This window comes from Cyanistes caeruleus, chromosome 6, assembly GCF_971803275.1.
Source record: "Cyanistes caeruleus chromosome 6, bCyaCae1.hap1.1, whole genome shotgun sequence".
NCBI lineage: Eukaryota > Metazoa > Chordata > Aves > Passeriformes > Paridae > Cyanistes > Cyanistes caeruleus.
Window position 1 is genome coordinate 1,948,452 of NC_141706.1, and position 22,714 is coordinate 1,971,165.

The following is a 22,714-nucleotide window of genomic DNA, read 5'->3' on the forward strand; positions in this document are numbered from 1 at the left end:
TGCAGCTTAGAGAGAAATAGATAATTAACATAGATGAATTGGTAAATTAATTTCTCTAATTCTGCAGACAGACAGATATTCACATCAATTACCTAAAGCCTGAAAAATAAAATTAATTCTATCAGATTTTCTGTAAACCTGAAAAAGATTCCTCAAATCACATATTTATGTTTTAGGACATCACAAAAAGAAATGTCTACTTGAAACTTTGGTTCTAAAGAACTACTCCATTTATTTTGAATTTTATGCAAATGTTGTAATTTTTTCCTATTTTCAGTGGAGAAAAATGAAGTAATGGCAAATCAATTTCAACTAGACACAAAAAAATTACAATTTACTTTAAATCTTTGGTTGAATGGCAACTTTGTGTATTTTTAAGCTGAATTCAGTAAATAAGAGTCAAAAAAAGGAGACAAATCTAAGTGTTTTCTTTTCAAATTTACCTAATTCAAACATTCTGTTTTAAGTGCTGTAAAGAGAGTTTAGAAGGAAGAAAAAGGTGGAAATAGAGCAATTTCTGCTCTATATATTCTATATATTCTGTATATATTCAGGAACAGAATGTGGTGCTGTTGGTTATATTTTTACAAAGATATAATGTGATTAATATCTATTTTAGTATTTAAACACCTCAGGAACTGAATTAGGTGTTTACAGCACAATAAATGGAGCTGATTAACAAAGATGAGGAGAAGGAAATATTTAATTTCAGAAGACAGTGAGGAGTTCCAGCTCTGACCTGGGACATTTTCTATCCAACATCCAACACACCACTCATGGATTTAAGTGTTTTAGGGAAGAGAAGTTTTATGGGCACAGGACCAGCAGCAAATTACAGTGAAGTAAGAAATAAAGAAATTAAAATAAGAAATAAAACCAGCAAAAGTTAAAAATGTGTGCAAAGTAAAAGTAAAGTGAGAAGCAAAGCAGCTCAAAAGCCCAAATATGTTTTTCTTTTTTTTTCCATCATCTTTTCTATAGATTACTCTTTAATTTCTGGAAGAGTTGAAGTCACATTACCTATAAAAATGCTAAAAAAACACACCTAGGAATCTGCTGTCCCATTTCCTGATCTCCTCCATGCAAGCCAGGAAAAACAGCCCTAAAATCTTTGTAGTCAGAGAAAAGAGATCACAGGGATGCAAGACTTGAAATGAAAATGGGATAATTTTAAGGGGTGATGAGGTAACTGTATTAACCTAGAAAATCTGGACTAAATACTTCCATCCATTGGAATTATAAAGGACCAGGCCTCCTTTTCTTTCAGCTAATCTCAAAATAAAGAAAAGTGGGAAAAAATGGGAAAGAGTTGCTGAAATGGCTGAGGAAAAGAGTCAGATGTGGGCACAAGGGGAAGCCACAGGACCATGATAACCCACAGAAATGGAAATGGAAACAGGAGGGGCAATAAGGAAGGAAAGGACAGTTTTTAAACTTCAGATAGCTCAGAATGATACTAAAGAAAACTCCTTTCACTTCAAGGTACATTGATTGTAACTAAGAATGGACTGAGGTAACAAAAAGGTTGGAAAGAAAAAGAGGTTTTGCATTAAAAAAAAAAATCAAGAAGTAAGAAAATTCTTGTGTACACTTGATAAAAGCTAACGTCTTTATGTGTCAGAGACTCTCACCATGCTGCTTAGCAAGATAAAATACCTTGAATTTTTACACTGAAATGTGTTTTCTATAGGTTGACCTACTAAACTTTAACATTTACATCCTGGAGAATGATTTCCATCCTGAGTGGGATCCATGTTTGTATTTATCAGTGGTAGGCTGTACATGGAATTTCAGATTCCACAGTTTTGCACAGGGCTGTGAGCTTCCCTGGCTTACAGGGAATATAACAAAGTGATTAGACAAAAGAATTACAATTCAAATACTTCTCCTTCTGTGTCTCAATAGTGATGCCCAGATTTGAAATAAAAGGAATGAAGGAATAACAAGCACAGCCAAAAAAAAAATAAATATATATATATATTTTGTGATTTTGGGAAAGGGAATTCGAGGCAAAATTTAAAAAGATGCTCTCTCCCAGTGAATTTGATGCATATTAGCTTTAAAAGTCTTGCCTTCTTTATCCCACATTTTTCTGTCATGGCATGTTTATTTTACAGGTGCCAGCTATGCAGATTTGGAGAGCAGTGGTACTATCAGGTTTTGATGTATTTTATCCTCCACACAGCCAAAGGCCAGTGATTTGCAGCTGGGTATGAAAATAAAATTTGACTCTGCCTGAGAAATGGCTGTGAGGAAGGGGAGCAATGAGCTGTGCACTTGTTTATACAAGAAAGATAAGAAAACCTGCTTTGATTTGACAGCTTGCTGGGGACTGATACCAGAGTGCTCAAGGAGGAATGCACCCCCTGTGAGTTCTTTCAAGTCAGAATTTCAGACACAGGACTTGGTGATTCAAACATGAGCAACAGCAAAATGTTTTATTACTCGGTCTGGCACTCATCCTTCTCATGCTGCCAGGGATGTTCCTTCACTTAGGGAGCCATAAAACCTGCACAAAAATCACCCAAAGCTGTCTCCTGTGTGGGAAAAGCTCAGGGGGAGCTTTCTGCAAGCTGGAAATTGAAGAATTAAGAAACTGAATTAAGGGTGGTGGAGATGAGTGGTGAGAATTAAAAATGGAAATGGAAAAGAGTGACAAAGAGAGTCCCCAAAAACCAGAGAGGGAGGTTTGGCAGGGTGCTGTCTCCACGTGGTGGATGGCATGGAATCATGAGGGAAGCTTTGAAGTGAGAGCAGGCTGAATTTTCCAACATTTGGCATTATAAACCCCCATAAAAAAAAATATTATGATGCATTTTCTAATTGTTGTGAAACCATTTGGGAGGGTTTTTATGCTGTGCTTATCATGGCACACTGTAATGCCACTTTGGTACTACTACCACACCCCATCATCCATTTGTATAACCAAGGATTATGCAAAAATTAAAATATTCATGACTTTTAGTTGATTCTTGATTAATAAGATGGTTGTTCTGTGTGCAACAATGGAAAAAAATGTTTATCCTGAGGAGTCATTACACAATACTTGCACAGCTCTTAAGTCCAAGAAGCACAATCCACTATAGAAAACGTGAAATTAACCACAGTGAAAGAATATTGAAAATTTTGTCCTCTTGTGAAGCTTAGATTGTATTTTTAAGTGGAATCAAAAAGCAAGCCACAGTGTCAAAATAAGATAATAAAAAATATTGTTAAAAAAAGACAAAAATCAAACACCACCTACAAAGTGAAGGGTTAGGGGAACCCCTGCAGAGCATTTGAAAGTAAAAAATACCAAGATTTATTCTTTTTGATGTTACTGAAAGGTGAGAACTGCCATAGAGAAAAGGTAAAAATTGACTGTAAAAACACGTGGAGGATGTTGCAAAAATATTTGCAGGCACATCTGTGAAAGAATAGAGAACATCTGAAGCTGCTCACCCTCAGATTTTTGCCAGGTTTCTTGGGGCTGTATCAAATTTGGAATCATGGTTGGGGCAACACACTTTAATTGGCATTAACTTTCGTGATGTGATATATTCGAGATGATGCATTGAGACTTTGGAGCAGGAGATCCTCTCTCCATCTTCCTGTGAGGAAAACACAAAACTGCTCTGTGCCAAAACCTCCCCAGCAGCCCCAGCAGGCAGTTCCAGTGGCATTGTTTGCTTTGATATCAAACATCAGACACGGCTCTTGCGTTAGGACAGAAGCTGGAGTGAGAAAATAAATGGTTGGTTTCACATTGAGGGCTCATCAGAGCAGAGCAATGAAAAAGTTCCCATTTTAAAGCCTTAATTTGGAGTGAGTGGAAGGAAGGCAGCAAGGAGAAAAGTGCTGTCCACAGCTGCAAGCACTACCAGATCCTGGGAACTTCCAGGATCAGCCCAGAAATAAGGGATTATCTATTATTATTTATTATTTACTATTTATTAATTATTATTTATTATTTATTATATATATTTATCATTCATTATTTATTATTTATTGTTTATTATATATTATTTATTATTAATTATTTATTATTTATTATCCATTGTTCATTATTTATTATTTATTTTCTATTATTTATTTTCTATTATTTATTTATTTATTCGTTATTTACGATCTATAATTTATTATTAATTATTTGTTGTTTATTATTTATTGTTTATTATATATTATTTATTATTAATTACTTATTATTTATTATTCATTATTCATTATTTATTATTTATTTTCTATTATTTATTTTCTATTATTTATTTATTTATTCATTATTTACGATCTATAATTTATTATTTATTATTAATTGTTTATTATTTATTGTTTATTATATATTATTTATTATTTGTATTTATTATTTATTATTTATTATTTATTATCTATTATCTATTTTCTATTAACTATTATCTATTATCTATTACCTATTAACTATTATCTATTATCTATCATTTATTATTATTACTATTATTATTACTATTATTAATTATTAATTATAATATAATTATATAATTTGTATTTTTAAAAATAATAATGATAATGATAATGATATTGATAATGATAATGATAATGATGATGATGATGATGATGATAATAATAATAATAATAATAATAATAATAATAATAATAATAATAATTGGTTTTATTATTAATATTTATTACTCTTGCATTACATGTGCCAGAAAAGCCCAACCTGCAGCTCCTGTACAGAGCCCACAAGACTTTCTCAGGGTTAAAATATATTCCAGTGAAGGAAAATCCATCTCATGCTCAGGTAAGCTGCCCTCAAGGTCAGTCACAGTGCTAAAGTCTTTTCCCAAACCATTTCCTTGCCATGGATTTCCTTAGCTTCCATGCTAGGAGGGATTTCACACTTTGATACTTTGGTGTTGGCTTTCTTTTTTCATTTGTTTGTTGGGTTGTGGTTTTTTTCTAGATTAAAGAGGGATCAGCTATCAGGAATCTTTTCACTATTTAAGCTGAGTTCACCTCCTAACCTCTTTTTTTTATTTTTTCCTTTGCAGAAGGGAAGGGATAAAGTGAATAGCTTAAGTCCTAAGCTGCTTAAGAGTTTCTAAGACCCTTTAGGGTAGGGGATGTTTTCTGAAAACTGAACTCTTTTGCAGGTTTGTTGTTGCTTTTTTTTCATCTAACCTTCAAGCTTTCACATACTCTCTGAAATGCAGCTGACCAAATCAGACACTGTGCTTCACTGACTGCTTCCAGGAAATAGGAAACAGGAATATTTTTCCTGTACAGTCTTGTAGTAAACTAATTTCCCTCCTTCTCCACAGATTTAATTTACTGTATATGTAAAATGAATTAATTTACTGTCAGCTCAGATCCTTTTTATTGTGTTCTCATCTTCAGTCACTTCCTGTAGGTCTCACTCACTTGGGTTTGGATAATGAGTATGAACCTGGGGCCAAGTGTTGATAAATTATCCAGGAGCCCTGAGGGGCCAGCAGGAATTTCAGGAGCATCCTCAAAGAGGAGTTTTCTCCCCTCTCCAGCTGGGTGCTGGAGAGCCCATCCAGGATTTTGGGAAGCAGATTTCTGTCTCACTTGGTGAAACAACCACATTTGTCTTACAGCCCCAGCAGGACCAGGAGGCCAGCATGGAGGGTTTCAGATTGGCATTTGGATGGATTAATTAATCCTCTGAGAGTTTTTTGTTGGTGGGTGAGGGTTTGCTGTAGCAGTGCATGGCACAGAGTGTGAGACAGGACACCAAAAAATGCTGCTGCTGCAGAACTACAATGCTCTGTACAACATATTTGTACATATTTGTACATTGTACAACTGCAGAACATATTTGAGAAGGCATGGATGGACCACTGCTGTGATATGATGATCACTGCTCATGTGGGGGACAAATTGTGCTTATGGCACAAACTCCATGATGGGACAGTCCTGCTGCCACACTGAGCCCACCAAAGTGTGTCAAAAACTGAGGATTTCCTAAAGAGGAAAGAAAGAGAGAAGCAGGAAAACAAAACAAAACGACAAACTAAACAAACACACCAATAGAAGAAAGAAGAAGAAGAAGAAAGAAGAGGAAGAGGAAGAAGAAGAGGAAGAAGAAGAGGAAGAAGAAGAAGAGGAAGAGGAAGAAGAAGAAGAAAAAAGAAGAAGAAGAAGAAGAAGAAAAAAGAAGAAGAAGAAGAAGAAGAAGAAGAAAAAAGAAGAAAAAAGAAGAAAAAAAAAAAAGAAGAAAAAAGAAGAAAAAAGAAGAAGGAAAAGAAGAAGGAAATAAAAAAGTTTAAAAACTCATCAAACTCATCTACCAACAAATTTTTGGGTTGTTTCTTTACTCAACACAAAGCTCTTGAGACAGACACTTCCCTACTTACTTACACATTCAGAGGTTGCCAGGCTGGCCACTGTGCCTTGGCCTTGATCACTGTCAGAACCTCATCGCTCTGTGGAGAGAGACAAAGGACATTTTTACAATGAGAGCAATATGTTTGACAGCAGAATAAAAAGCACAAAGCACCAGATCAGCCTGGGACTAGGAGCTTTAAACAGCAGCAGCAGCAGTTTGCAGATGGTGGTGGTTTGGCATCAGGAGCTGAGGGAAAGCTTCCAGCAGGAATTCACCTGCTTGATACCAAGCAAGGACAGAAAAATCACTCTTAATACATGACAGGTCTACAGATAAAAACTAGAGGCAACCCAGCACACCCTGTGATGTGTTATTTGTGTCTTGTTTATTATCTTTATGTCTGGAGGGATGTAAAGGCTCCGTGGTGGATGCACTGCGCTGGTTCCACGTTCTCTTTGCTCTCCATTGATGCCTGTGGAAATCACAGGGTGAAATGTAGCAGCCATCTGTGGCAAGCCCACAAAGCAGTGTACAAAGATCATTTCCTAAAGCCTGCTGTAATCCTTGCCTTGGCACTTTTAAACTTGATATTGCTACAATAAACTGGGGACAAAGGCAGGAGAACCTTAACAAGGCTCTGATGCCCACAAGACATGGATCACACTTCTCCAGAAGCGTGTTCCCCATCTCCCTCAGGAATCCACACCAGGAATTCTCCCTGAGGGACACAAAGTTCACAACTCACTGCCATGATTTCTACTGTCTTTTTAAAAATATTTCCCAATTAGACCAAGAAACCCCCTTCATCTGTTCCCAGTAATTGGCACTTCCAGCAGAGCTGACCTTTCAGCTCAGTGATAACAGTGCCATTTCTTGCTTGGTACCAATAGTTCTGACAGCCCAGAGCATCCCTGCTCCATACACAGCCCATCTCAAGGAAAACACCTTTCACTGCTTGTTTCCACCACCCTCAATATCCTCTCAGCCCCTATTTTTATCAAAGCAAGAGCATTAAGAGCTGATGGGCCCTCTCTGCTGACACAGGAGGCTTTCAGCCTCAGGAATATAAATGTGACATCACCTCCCCCTTAGCCTGGGTGGATGGAAAAGCCACTTTTTTTGGAAATCACTTTTATTGGAAAATCTGTACTGGAAAATCTCTTGTTTGGAAATCCATATTTGTATACAGATGTCTGGAAAAATCCTATAGTACATGAAGTGTGCTGAGCCAAAACAGCTGAAAATCCAACCCTACAAAGGCCAGTGAGTATAAAAATGTTTCACCAGGCTCCCACACTACTGATAGGGGTAGAAAAAAGAGAATTTTGTGATGGCAGGAGCAGAGCTATGGCAGCAGGCCAGGCACACCCTGGGTGAGCCCAACACTCTCTCCTGGTCCATGCAGGAGGGATTCACCAGGTTCATCTAGGGCTGCCCTCTTCTCACCTCCACACTTGCAAAAGAAGAGAGACATCTTTGCCCTCAAAGTGGTTTAAAAAGAAATATTATTAATATTATTAATATTATTGAGAATATTAATATTATTAATATTATTGAGAATATTAAGAATATTAAGAATATTAAGAATATTAAGAATATTAAGAAACATGATTAAATGAATGAAGTTAAAGGCTTGAAGTTAAAGGACATTGTCTTGTCCCTGACAATGAAATTTTCCTTAATTTTTAATTTTCCTTGTTTCAATATCCTAAAACTTTCCATCTTTATTTACTTGCCTCGAGATGAGATTTGGATTCAGAGTGTGCATTTTACATCCCAACAAAAGTCTGCCATGAGCACAGATGGTCACATTTATTAAATAATACACTGCATATCTAATAGCAGGCATTAATGATGTCACTAATATCAAACCCAGACATGTCTGAAAGCATTTCAACACGTGCTATTCTAATTAAAAATTAACACCAAGAGTGGATGAGCAGTGACTAACAGCTCAGTAGTAAGTGCAGAGGGAAGGGAGTAAGGAGCAGTGCATGGTGCATTCAGACATCCCTGAAATTTTAAGGGAGGTGGAAATTCAGATTCAAGCACTGAATTCATGGAAACCTTCTGAATCAAAATTTTAAAAAAGAATTGAAAAAAAAAATTCAAATTAAAAAAAAAAATAAATTAAAAATTACAGAATGTGGTGTTCTGTTGAGCCTGGAGTGAAAATACACATTTTTCATACATGGAGCTCCTTGACAATTACACAGGATTAAAAAACAACTTGATTTAAGTCATTACCGATATTCTAATTATTCAGGTGTCTCTGTCCTGCACATTCCCAGTGTTTCTGGTGAGTTCTGGCTCGGGGAGGGCAGCACCACCTGCCCCAGGTGTGGCCACTCTCCTGCACCTCTGCAGGCTCCTGCAGGGAGCTCCTCCAGAAAACAGTGACCCCACATTTCTGAGGATGAACGTGATCAATTCAAACAGCCCGGGGAAACTGATGTTCCCCAGGAATTCCCAGCCCTGGGAACGATCTGTGGATGGAGAGCAATCTATGGAAAAGGTGCTGGGCTTGGTTTTGCTGGCCAATGTCCACAGCTATAATTATTGGCAGATGGGAGAAGCTGAGAGGATGTGAAATGCCTGAAGAGAAACCCACAAATCAGGAACAAATAACAATTGATGTAACCCAAGTGCCTCAAATAAAGCAACTGCACAGACTTCACATTAGAGGCAAAAAACACCACTTCTATCTTAACAGAATAAAAACATAATTTTATTAACATTTTCTTAGTGCTTGCTGTCCTACATTTGTACCCATTCTACTCTTCTCTTTGCATCCCCAAAGTTTTGCTTTAATTAAAGTAATTCAAGTAAACAAAGTCTCAAATTCCCACCAAAATTTGGAAAAAAGAACTGGGATTTTTTTCCCACTGTGGCATGTTGCAAGTTGTCATCAATTTTGTATTTATCTTGGAAGAAATGACTCAAAGTAATGAAGCTCTTACATCTTGGCAAAGAAAATGTTTGCAAAATGATGGAGTGTCAAAATGTTACGCTGTCAGAAGTTAAAGGGAAGGGCACCAAGGCTCCTGCTTGGAGCTGGTGAAAATCCCTCAAGTGTGGTTAGACATAATCACAGACAAAACTTGGTTTTTCTCCCAAAGCTTCTGCTGCAATTTCAGTTTTATGGATGATTGTAGGATTCCAGCTTCCATTTGAAGAATGGAAGCTTCTCTACACAACCTTGCTCAAGAAGTCCAGAGGAGCCAAAGTGCTTTCCAGATTGACTTTAATCTGATTTGATTTAAAACACACAGAAAATTGCAAACAACTCTCCTTTTCTCCACAGCTCAACAGCTTTCCCCTGTGAAATCTCTGATCCCCAAAAATCCCTGGTGGCATGATTTTAAAGGGTTGATAATGTCATTCAGACACTGACAGCCTTACTGTCCCTCTGAAGTTGGTAAAAATTAATCCTTTGCTTTACATCCATTTGTTCCCCCAATGTATAAATGAATGCTCATGCAGAATAAAGTAATTAAATGGCAGCACACAGAACCCTGTGGCACAAAACCTCTGCAAAGTTAAAACCTTTCACTGTGCACCTGCAAAAGATTAAAAGCCTTCCCTCGCTTCAAGAACAGAAAGTGGGACATGGCTCAAAAAGGCAGCATTAAAGATAGAACTTGATTTGAAATCTTTCTCAGCCAAGAGGACTTAAAACAACACATTTGAAGGGTCAAATCCATTAAAAGAAAGTAATGAAAGCTTTCAGCAAAAGTTTTAAGTGTGATCTGAATACCTTCTGAATGAAAGAGAGATGAGTAGGATCTAGAAATCCCTGGAAGTTATTCCTTGTGCTCCTGCTACTTTTTGGTGACCAAGATGATCAGCATCTATTCCATACTATTTCCAAGCTTTTTTTCTGAAGTTTTATTACTATTTTTATTTTTTGTTTATCAAATGGCATTGATAAGTGTGCAGATCACTTAGCACTCTGCAGTAATGATAATATTTGGTTCAGCTAAACAAACTAATGTGTTATCTGACATCAAAATCAGAGCCAGAGCCAATGGAGTGTGGGAATGAAAAACACCTGGGCTGGGCCAGAGCTCAATTTCACTCATTTCATACTGCTGCTGCTTGGCATTCATCCCATTGTTATAGAATAAAAACCATTTAATTCCTTCCACAGCACCCCTCACTCTATCTGAACGCCTTTCCACAGTGGATTCATTTTCACAAGGCTCTCAAAAAAAGTAGAAAAAGCAACATTATCTTCAGTTCCCAGACGATGAATTGGATGTCTTCTGGAAACAAACCTACATATCTGAGCTCTAAGATAGCATCTTCCCCTGCAGGATCATCCTTCCCCTCAAAAATAATTTGTTGTTAAAGGAAAAAGAGATAAAATGAGCATGAAAAAGTGGATTGCACAGTTCTGTGGGGAACCAAGTGCTGTAAAAATTAGAATGATGTAGTGCTTTGGAGGGATTTTTGGGTGCTCTTAAAAATCTGATCAGTCTTCTAGGATTGCTATAAATTGTCCTTATTCCAGCTCCACTGTGTGCTCACACACAGAAATCACAAAGAAAAAAAAAAAAATCTTGCCTTTAAAGTATTATCTAATACAAAATATCTGGATAATTAATGCTCAACAAATTACAGACTCCCATTACACAAAGTATGGCAGGTTTCCTCCTGCTGGTAAAAATCTGTAGGAAACTTTCCTACCTCATTTTTGCAGATGTATTTGAATGAAAAGGGATGCTGGTGTAGGCTCATTTCTGACATTTGTGAAAACTTTGAAAGAAAAGGGAAGTAGGTGTCTTTTGTGTGGTAACAAAATATTCCTGGGATGAAAGCAGTGCTGAGATTCACTTCACAGGCAGAGATGTTTCTAGGATGGTGTGTACAACTACTGGATTTTTTTTTCCAGTTCTTTAAAAAAAGAGCATTTTTGAAAAGGTGAAGCTTGTAATCACAAATTGCTTCATTTGAGAGGGAAAAACACCCAGAATCAAAGAGTAATTTTTATCATTTGATGACAACTAAATTCTGTTTAAATCTATGGCTGATTTAGATTCAGGAAGATTATACTTAGAGCCAGGAGCACAGGTTTGGAATTATCATAAGCAACAGCAAAAATGCATTTCAGCCAGTGGAATTATACCAGGATTGTGTTTCCCATTTTACTTTGACTTCTCTGTGTTTATCACAGCAATTTTGTGGCAGCAGAGAAAACCACACATATTATAAGATATATAAACATGCCTGAATGGAATTCATTTTTTTTTTTGATCATAGAACCTACAAATTCAATATTTCCCTGTATAACTAGCCATTTCTTTAATTAAAAAGTCTTGTTTGTTTTCTTTGAAAAATAGGTAATGTCATTTCAGGCAATAGAAAATCTGAGTTTTTCAGCTCACTAATTATGAAAGTCTGGGGGAATTTCTAGGCTTTTCATAATAACCAGACAACTGCTAAAAACACAATTTTGGGTTTGAGATGGATAAAGAAATACTGCTGGGGTGAAACTGAATAAAAACAGAAGGAAAGCCAAGCATTTAAATCCATTTCTGAGCAGTTACTGCCTGAAAACATCCCTGTTTCTGGGAAGTAAATAACCCATTGCCTCAGACAGCCCCAGCTGAACTCCTGTGCTGTGCAGGAAAGATGCTTGGAAGTTTTGTGCTCACTTTTACGAAGAAAAACCTCTCTGTCAGGTAATGGGGCTGAGAATTTTCCCCAAGTGTGGGTGTTGTTCATATTTCCCAGAAAATATGGAAATGAGTGTTAAAGCTTCACCATTTGGGGACAGCGATTGCACAGATGTCAGCTGACATTGTGTGCTTTGAAATGAGCTTTCCAAGGGAATTACAGGAATTAGAACTCCTGACTTTTTAAGGAATTTCTGGGATGGGATGCAAAAAGAAGCGTGTTCATTGTTAATCTGAGTTTATATCCCAAAAGCACCGACTCTCTTTGCATTAACAACCTCCTGCCTCACCTGTCCTTCCTTTGGCTGGGGTGGGGATTTCAGGAGGTGAATGTGGGCTGAAATTGATAACAGAGCTGTTGCTGGGGCAACCCTAACCTCAGATGAGCTGGTTTCTCCCCGCCAAGGTGCGGTTACATAAGCTGGGGGATCCCAATAAAGCAATAACTCATGTTCTGCACAGCACAAAGCTCAGCAGCGCGTGCTAATGAGCCCTAGGTGTGCTCTGAGGATCTCAGCTCTCATTTTCTCTGCCTGAGCAGGGTCCTTGGGGAAGATTCTCCCTTGGGAACCCAGTTCATGTTGATTTTCCACTGCACGTTTTGCTTCGTTCTACATCGAACTCTCCGCTGTCTCTAGGACCAGCAGGAACATCCTGGGATCCTAAACCACCTCACCAAACCCAAGGGAAAATCCTTTCACTGCAGTTCACAGTGGCTACTTTTTAAAGCAGGGGATCAAACTGGATTTTGAAGCTGACCCTAAGTGGTGCAGCTCCCACCCTCTGCTTGATGGGTTTATCCAACACTCACCCTTTTGACCTCCCCCTGTCTCAACTTCCCCAGTTCCATCGATCCTTTAGGCTAAGCTAGACTTTAAACCTAACTGCTATAAAGCTACTGCTATTTTCAACTCTCCCAAGATTGGACACCAGAACAGAAACAGGGGGGAAAAAGCCCTAGATAACAATCCAACACAATAAAGCAGCTGCAAGTGGCAAGACAAAACCTGCATTCACTGGAGATAATGGTAAAACCGGTTTAAATCACTAGGCTCACTCTTCAGACTCATATTCAGGTAACTACAGCTTTTTTTTTTGCGCTCAGGCTCCTTGAAATAGTTTCAGAACAGTCAGGGGTGAAAGCAGTGGGACAGGCTCTTGGGCATGCTAGGAATAAGTGAAATTCAACTGCTTAAATCAGCAGGAAAGCTCAGGAGGAGGCTGGGTCTGCTCTGAGAAGCAGCCCAGGGAACAGGGGCACAGAACAATTCTGTCATCTGCTGAGTGCTGGCAGTGACACTCCAGGTGTCACAATTATTCCTCCTCATGCTTTGCTCACACGTTAGCTAAAAGTAGGAGCTTCAGCAGAGGAGAAATAATTATTTGGATAATAGCAAGGGGTTTTAAATAGCTCCAGCAAATTAGCTCAGGAGGTGGGGTGAGCTTTCCTGACCCTGGATAGCACTTTGACAAATCAATGTAAGGGTTTTATTCCATTCAGGATGTATAAATAAAATTTTCTAAGTTTAGAAAAATTAAAAAGAAAGAATTGTTTTAGGTGTACAGAGGCAATCACAACAGCTTAATTTCCTTTCATTAAAAAGTGTCTAAGCCACTCTTCACCAATTCTTCCAAAAAAACCCAAACCTAAACCAAAACTCACTAAAAAAACCAAAAATAAATATAGCTTTTTAGCAAATTAAAGTGTGGGGGGTGAGATGAAGGTTATTTAACTACCAGTACTTGAGCTTAAGGAGCTCCAAGTACCTTTACATCAGTAAATATGGCTTCACTTTACATGTGCCACTGAGTAGAATTAATATTAAAAGAGGAATTGCACAATACAGCATTGTATTAATAATAGTAATTATTATTAGAAAATAATAGTAAATAATAGTAATTAATAGTAAATCATATTAAATCACAGTAAATCATAGTAAATAATAGTAAATAATGTAGGAGATGCTGGCAGAGTGACAACTGCATTCGATATAATGAACGTATTAGGGAAGAACTATTAATTCCATTGTAGAAAGTACTGCTTGAGTCTCTATTTGCTGATTTAGAAATGCAAAAACAGGAGAGAAAACTGAGAGTTTAACCCTGGAGCCACGAGGCTGCAGTAGCCAGATAGAAATGGTTGATGTGGTCTCTGTAACAAGCCAGATATGAAGAAAGGTGTTTCTCTTAAGGAACATCCCTGAAGTGCTCTGGAAAAGCCCATGGACACCAAATTGAGAGCAGCACTCATGCAGTTATTTTATTATTAGAATATTTCTAAGTTAAAGGCCACAAACAGAGGCTTGCACTCTAAAAGTACAAATACAGGTATTTTCCATATTGCACTGTGTTCACAGTGTTAACTCTAAAAGTAGGGAATTAGTGAGAAACAAGCTCTGCAGTGAGGTCAGGATAAATATTTCAGTTTTAGCTGTGAGGTACCACAGGCTGGCAGCCCTAAGGCTGTTACCTGGGTGCACTGCTAAAATCTCTTCTTGTGAGGTGCAGCCTTTGTTCCTTCTCGTGGCTGTTTTGAAATCGTGTGTACGCTGTTTATGTGCTTATCTCTGAAGCTGGTGATCTGAAATTAGGTTTAAATTTCAGAGATTTGCTGTTAGCCATGTTATCATTAAATGACACATGCATCCTTATGCCATGAAACATTTCAAATACTCCATGGCACTTTTAGTCCTGAAAAAGTCACAGTAATTGTTTAATAAACCTTGCTGGTTCTCATTCCCATAGTAAAGGACATATTTCTGTTGTGATCATTTCATTTGTATTCCTTTAGGTCTCTAATAATAAACTCTTTTCTGGTAACTCTGTGATCAGGATTGGCCAATGTTAGAATTGTGCTCAGTTCTCTTAAATCAGGGGCACTGTGTACAGACATTTATTTTCCTTCATCTTTTACTTCCTCTCCCTCAAATCCTCTCTCACACCAGGCTCCTGCTGAGGGATTTCCAGAAGAACACTGAGCACCACCATCATTCACCATTTTATTTGCACCAAAATAAAACACAGGCCAGACTGGTCCCCACTGAATCCCAGGCTTCATTAAAATCCTTTGCTATCCCTTAAAATAAAATTAGGTTGTTTTTTTTTTTATTAATCCCTAAAGAGATTAGAACAGCCACGTTATTGCAGGGCAAATTTCCAAAGGGGTTAATGGTTGGAGCAGCAAAGCCTGGTAAATGTCTTATTACCAAGCTTGGACTCTATTCACTGGAGTGACTTTAAGAACCCATCACCCTGTGGCTAATCAGAATGAATGTTTCCAGCACTCATGTTTCTAATGGAAAAGCACCCAAAATTCCCAGGGTTTTCCCTTCTCCTGGCACTGAGACTGCACACTGAAATAAAGGGATGGAAACATTCGCTCGCAGCAGAATTGCTGAGTTGTCGCCCCACAGCAAAAGGTGGGAGTCGATTAAATATGCAATTACTGCTTCACTCTCTCAAGTCTTTTGAGCTAATTAATAGCACTTTGTGTTTTCATGGCACCTGGCCTCAAAGAATATTAAAATGCATTTAAATGACGGAGTTCAGGAGCTCTCCTGTTGGCACCGTCAGGGCAGGAACCACAGAAAAGCTGGCAGAACAAATACACCCCTTGCAGTTCAGAAAGGAGTTTTTTCCAGGCACCCTGGCAAATGTCTGTCTGTCTGTCTGTCTGTCTGAAGGCTCCAGCACTGGCCTCAGCTCCGTGATGACACTGCAGAACTTGCCAAAATGAGCCTGACAATGGCACTGTCCCTGCTCTGATGTAAAAACCCTGAGGAAGGGACACCAGGGAAAAGTGGGGACACCAAACTTTCTCTCCTCCACTGAGTGACCTGTTGCTCCACTTTCTGCAAACCAAAGCAGCTCCATGCAAACATGGCACCACCCACAATCAGTTGGAATTTGTGGGTAAAACCCTGATTAATCTGGCGAGCACAATCAAGTTGTCTGAGGAACAATTAACTACATTAATTTTCTGTAAGCTAGCAAACAAATAAGGGTAATTTATGGCTCCAACCATGCTTTTCTCAAAGCCAAAATCCATGTAAAAGCAACCTAAAAGGCACACTGCAAACCTGACCCTGAGCAGGCACAGCTTTGAAGAGCAAATGCATCTCCTTTGATATACACCTGGCTAGAACTGGCTTACAAATGAGGACACTTGTCTAAGGAAGGGACAGAAAAACTTTAAACAATTCCTTTTCCCCCAGTACCATCCAAAAAAGCTGGACACCTGCTATCTCTCATCCTGTCCTTGATTCATTGAGTTATAATCTATGCTTGAAAAAAAAAATTAAAAATAAATTAACAAAATCAACCTTCAAAAAAAAAATTCTTTCCAACCATTAATTCACCCTCATCCATCTCTACCCTAAAGTTAATTGACCTTTTGCCTCTCCATTCGGTCTTGAATGTCAAAGTTTTCTGCACACCAATAGACCTCCTACAGAGCTATTTGCTGCTATAAAATCCAAACAGAGCACATAACATTTCACATGAACTCTGCAAATGAAATGAAAGGGAAGACAGACTATGATCTAGGAAGAAATCCTGCAATCATTAAGAAAAAAAAAAACCAGAAGAGTGTCCATTAAGATCTGCTGTGATGGCCAGGAAAATCTAGAAAATATCTTCAAAGGCTGGGAACTCAGATCCAGTATTCTCTGCTGATGAGCAGTTCCTGCTGTCTCACGGGGTTTTCTCCCCCACCACCCAGCTGATTAGTTAATTAAACACACTCAGTGTTCAAACTTTAGAATTACCTGAAATTTTAAGCATTATCTCTTCCTGTAGACTTTCCTCCCATCAGAAAAACGCTTGTGAAAACTCTGGGAACAAAACCCCCTTCTACTGAGCCAAGGTTTAATGCTCTGAACCAGGCAGCTTCAATTTCTCCAAAATGTTCTGCTCCTTTTAGAAATGAAAGCAAATCTCCTCCTCACTCAAAGAACTGAAAAGATCCCAATTGCTCACAGACTTGCACCTTATCAATTATTCATTTTCTGAGTCAGAATTGCTCAGAATACAACAGGCAAGAGCATTTGAAAGGCCAGATATTGTTCATGAATAATGTTACTTTAGTTCTGAAATAACTGAATTATACAAAATTACAACTCTTTTTGATGAAGGAGCTACTTGCTGTAAGCATGACCAGGTGAATCTGAATTTAACACTTTATAAGATAACATCAGACTTCTGAAGTAATTAGGATTTTTTTTATTTGCCACCTGTTTTACATGTAGTTCTTTGTACATTTTCCAGGGGCAGGGATCTCTAAACTGCTCTGAATGCTTCTCTCTTCCTGACCAGACCCAACTGTATCAAAAACTTCTCTTAATCACCGCTTCCCATGGCTCCACAAGAGCTCACAAAAAGCCTTAAACATTTACAGTTCCTTTTTCTGCTTTCAGGTCCACATTTCTTCTGCTTTGTTCTGCACAACTCTTCTGCAATAAATGGCCCAGCATTATTGGTCCCATGTGGGTGCGTGCCTTTCATTTTTGTGAACTAAAATCCAACCATCCTATTGACTGCAGCTGCTTTAAAACACACTTTGGTGTCAGCAGTGATTTACTTTTTAATTATATTATTTTATTTTAGGTGAGTGGTCCTATAGTTTTCTTAATAGCTGCTTTAAAGTGTTCAAATAAATGAAACTTCAGCATCTGAGCAGGGAAAACAGGTTAATTCACAATCCCTTAGCAAAAGAATTTCCTACAATAACATTCCTGGTGAAATTATCACCACGCTTCCCAAATGTTTTACATTTCAGTGTGGTGATAAAGGGCAGCATTTCCCTGAAGTGTGTCCTGGCTGAGCATTCCTGGGAGATTCTTGCTAAAAAGACCCACAGGGATGGTACAAAGATAAGATTATTTTTGTCTCTCTTCCGAAAGCCTGAGAGACTGCTTTCCTGGTTTTCCATTTCAGCTGCAAAGACAAGTCCTGAATCAAATGCTCACCTAAATTAAAGACTGGGGATTGGATCTTAGGAGAAGGTCCTTTTTTTGGCCTCTGATATATGTATGCAATTTGTCTGCAGGAGCAGATTTATGTCTGCATCTGGGAAAATATTGAGCACACAGGTAAGCTGGAATTTCTCCAGGGAGAGATTGTAATCAGTAAAAACAAAAATATCACAATCCATTGCAAAAATGCACTCTGGGCAATGGAAATGCAAGAATTGGTGAATGTGGAAGGTAAAGGTTTATCCATTTTCTGTTGAGCTGATTTTAGGAAATGCTTTATGAAAAAAATATCCTGGCAATGAATGCACTGTATTTTGTTTCCTTCAAACTTACATGAAGCATCAGATATTAAAAATATTGATGCAAATCTATTAAACATTTTTATTACATGGAAACTTTATGACCACAAGGGATAAAATTGTCCACCAGCTCCAGGTGAGATCATTGCTCTCAGTTTCTATGCTGCTGGTATTGTTCATTTTTGCATCTTTTTCTTTTTTAATTAAATATGCAGAATTGAAAAGCAGCCAAACAAAATCTGTGGTCATTGTTTATTCTGATTCTGTGCATCTGCCAAAAAAAACCAGTGCAGCACAAGGGTAGCTTCACAGTGGGCTGTAAATTACTATTATTATTATTATTATTATTATTATTATTATCATTATCATTATCATTATCATTATCATTATCATTATCATTATTATCATTATTTTTATTTTATTTTATTTTATTTTATTTTATTTTATTTTATTTTATTTTATTTTATTCTATTCTATTCTATTCTATTCTATTCTATTCTATTCTATTTTATTATTAATATAATAAAAATAATAATGATAATAAATATTATATATCACATATTATATATTATTCATTATATATATTTATATTCTATATTCTATATTCTATATTCTATATTATATGTTATATATTATATATTATATATTATATATTATAATACATTATTATATATTATATATTATAATATTTTTAATAATAATAATGATGTTGATAATGATAATGATAATGATAATGATGATAATAATAATAATAATAATAATAATAATAATAATAATAATAATAATAATAATAATACCTCTTACAGAATTCAAACTCTGCATGTTTTGGGTTTGCATCTGTTTGTTTACCTAGGCAAGGATGGGGAGAGATATTTAGGATACCCATAAATATTAGATATTTAGGGGCCCCATCATTCTGCAGCCCACAGAAGGCTTTACACATGCTCAGTGCCAGCATTTCAGAATCTACAGCACCCACATTCCACTTAATTCCATTATCTTAACAACAACACTCGCCCTGATGCATCACGGGAGCCTCTAGGGCCTAGAAATGACTTATGAATTAATTATCTGAAGCATAATCATTAAAAAAATAAATTCCAAGCATCATGAATTCTCATTCTATTTCATTAATGTGCTAGAAAAAAAAAAAAAAAAAAAAGGACATTCAGCAAGTTTTCATGGCCATGTTCACAGATTTTTATGCCACTGAAGGTGAAAAAAGAGCTTTGTTTGTGTTGCACTGAATAGAGAATTTCAGTCACGTGGATTTATGATGAATACCATAATGCAGGGTCGTTTTAAGAGAGACAAACACATCAACAAAATGGAATTTTCTGTTGGTAGTGACACAAAGCCAAAGGCAGAACCCATCTCTGTGTTTGGAAAGTTCCTGGAGCATTTTGGGCTCCAAGCCTAACAAAATAAAATGCATTAAGCAGCTAACAAGTGTTTGCAACTTTTGTGCTTTTAGATGGTCAATCCCATCCACACCGTGGTCACCTGAGGTGTTTCAAGTTCAAAGAACCATCTAGGTAAATGTATGAGATGGAAACAGATTTGTAAGCAGGTTAAAGGAATTATGGCAGACCCTTGAAGATCACATCCTTTTCTCCCTTTTATTAAGCCACATCTGGATGCTCTGAGCAGCATTTCAAAATTAATATATATTAAAATAATATATTAATAATTCAAAAATAATTCATAATAATTCAAAAATGATTTCACCTTGATTCAGAGAGGGGAAGAAGAAAAAGGAAAGATTCAGGGAAGTATTGACGTTACTGCTGACATCTGTCTCAGGAAGCTTTAAAAAGCAGAAAAATAGTGGATCCATTCAGTTCAAAGTGATACCTGGAAAAATATTTGCTAGGGATTTCTGTGAGTCAAAAAAAGAAAGGGATTGGGAAAAAGGCAGAACAATCTTCAGCCTCTCAACTGGAGAGCCAGCTGCAGTGGGACATGCTTCCATCCATCAGTCTGACTTCCAGAACCCACAGAAGGCAAATAAAGTCTCAGAAAACACATCTAACAGGAATCACTGTTATATTCACTTAAAAATTTACATTTGCTTGTATTTTAGCATAAAAAGCCCCTGGATGCACCTTTGCTCTCTGGAGAAGCAAGTGGCCCATCTTGTTTGTAGAACCTCCAGTATTTATTGGGTTTTTTTCAAAAATTCAGGCTTTTATTCCAGGCTGTGAAAGTGAAAAGCCTGAGAAGGAATTTGGCCTTGGAAAACCTGGTTTTAAAATCAGCACAAGCTATTGCTGCTGCTATTAAGGTATGATTGAAGGAAGTCCAAGATCGTTACTAGCTTGCAATGCTGGAAGATGAGATTTTCCATTCTAGTGGGAGATAGCTTTTCTCAAAACAACTTCAGTGAAAATAATCAATTGATTATTCATCTCTGGAGCACCATTTCTCCTGGAATACATCAGAACTTCAGGAGTCCTTGTTAAACAGAGTGCCTGAAATAATCCCCTACTGAATTCATCCCACTGATTTCCATCTGCAGGACCATCTCCCCTCAGCAATGGCCACTGATAAATTAAATTAATGGAACTTGTTAACACCTTCTGCAGGCTTATCTTCTCATCCACACATTGCTTCTGCAACCTCTGCCTCAGGGGTGAGCTGCATTTTATCTCCTGGAGGGAAAGGGCTTGTTCTCATCAATGTGTGCAGCATTCCAGAGAACTGAAATTCAGTCAGAGCTTATTTATCAAAGTGTTTGACATTTCTTGGCTGTTTTGTAAGCGAGGAACCAAGCACAATAAAGAATATAACATTGTTATCTGGTAAGAACTTGTCATTTATTCATTATACTCACATATCTGTGAGGCAAAGTTCTTGTCATAAAGTTCTTATTGTCTGGGGAATGGAGAAGTGACTCCTGAATTACAGCAGCTCTTGTGCAGAACAATGTGCAGCACAGTACCTCTAACATATTGCCTCAAAAAGAAAATAACCATCCTAACAGCTTGAGAGATGATTTTAGAAGAAGCAGATCTCTGTTTAATGAAATAACAGAGCAGTAGCCATTAATAGTATTTAAAAGTTAGTGCTGCTGTTATAATTCAGGTGTTTTATATATAAAACATAAAATAAACTTTTCAATAACACATTTAAACCTGCAGTTAAACTGCTGTAATTTCCAACATGCGTTCAGCCAATCTACTTTATAGCATAAACATGTAATTTTATCAGGAATTATAGCTTATCTGAGGGCTTTTATTGAATTGTTTGTATAAATAGGGCTCTGTTTACACACACATGATGCTATTTCAAACAATAATGAATAGAAAATGATTGGCTTCCTTTCCACTATACTTCACATAAGCACTGCATAAATGTCTTCATTCAAGTATTTGCCTTTCTTTATTTATTATAGCAAGTTTGGGGTTCTTTTTTGCAAGCTGAACTTCTTATAAGAAATTCCTTTTTTTGCTATGGGAGAGTGCATGAAAACTGGAAGGTGAGTCTTTGTATTAAGTGAGACAGAAGAAGGGGTAGGCACGATTTTTTTACAGAAATAAAAAGGAGATATTTACTCAATGAACACAATGAATCAGTGAACATGGAGATTTTCTACTCTAAAATGCAAAGCTGCAGCTTGTGTGTGCACACCTCAGATCTGCAGTTCCTGACCTGGCTTCTGCACACCCTAAACCCACAGATAACCCATGCATGCAATGGAGGTGCAAAGATGCATTCACAGGAGGCACAAGACTGATAACTGAGGCTTGGAAATGGGTTTTTATCGCTGCTGGGAGCATTTTCCTGGGCTGGCACTCCAAGACAGGAGGATGGCACCACTGATCCAGCTCCCTGATTGCCTTGACCCCTCCATGGTTGTGCTGTCATGGAGCTCAGGGCTCCCAAGTGACTGAGTCGTGACAGCACTGCAGGAAAAAGGAAGACAAAGAAAAAAATATCCACTAATTACACTAATTGAATAAATGAGATGCAAAAAATTCATAGGATGCACGTGCCAGCGCTCTGAGGCAGAGTAAGAACCGAAGTTTAAAGGGTGCAGATCTCTCTCTGCTGCTGAACAAAGACTGGAGCAGGGATTTCCAGGAGGAGTGGATCTGAGCAGGGAGGCTTGTATAAACATGGCACATGTAGTGGTTATCAAAACAATGCTGTTAGCTGGAATTAACCCCAATAAATTGCACTGCCTTCATCTGTGGAGCCTCATTCCAAGCAGTTCTGTCAGCAGTCCTTTCTGTTTTGAATATGTGCTGCAGTGCAGAGTAAAATGAGATTTTCTGCTTTTTGTTTTAGACACTTCCAATAGCATTAACAATGCTGTCCCTGCTCCCTTGCCTCAGCTAATTAATACCCCAGAACATGATGAAAACACACCAGAGTGGATACATTAACAAGACGGTGTTTGGTGGGTCTACAATGCCCGATGCAAGAACAAGAGAGTCTTTTGTTAATGAATAGTCA

At 37.5% G+C, this 22,714-nt stretch overlaps 1 protein-coding gene across 1 annotated transcript in view; it reads right to left on the reverse strand.

The window, feature by feature from the left end:
- Positions 1 to 22,714, reverse strand: part of SPON1 (spondin 1) — a 177,288-nt gene that overhangs the window by 24,261 nt on the left and 130,313 nt on the right. Inside the window, exon 7 of the mRNA XM_023929157.2 lies at positions 6,340 to 6,404. Within this exon, the coding sequence (XP_023784925.1) occupies positions 6,340 to 6,404 (65 nt within the window). The remainder of the gene's footprint in view (positions 1 to 6,339; positions 6,405 to 22,714) is intronic.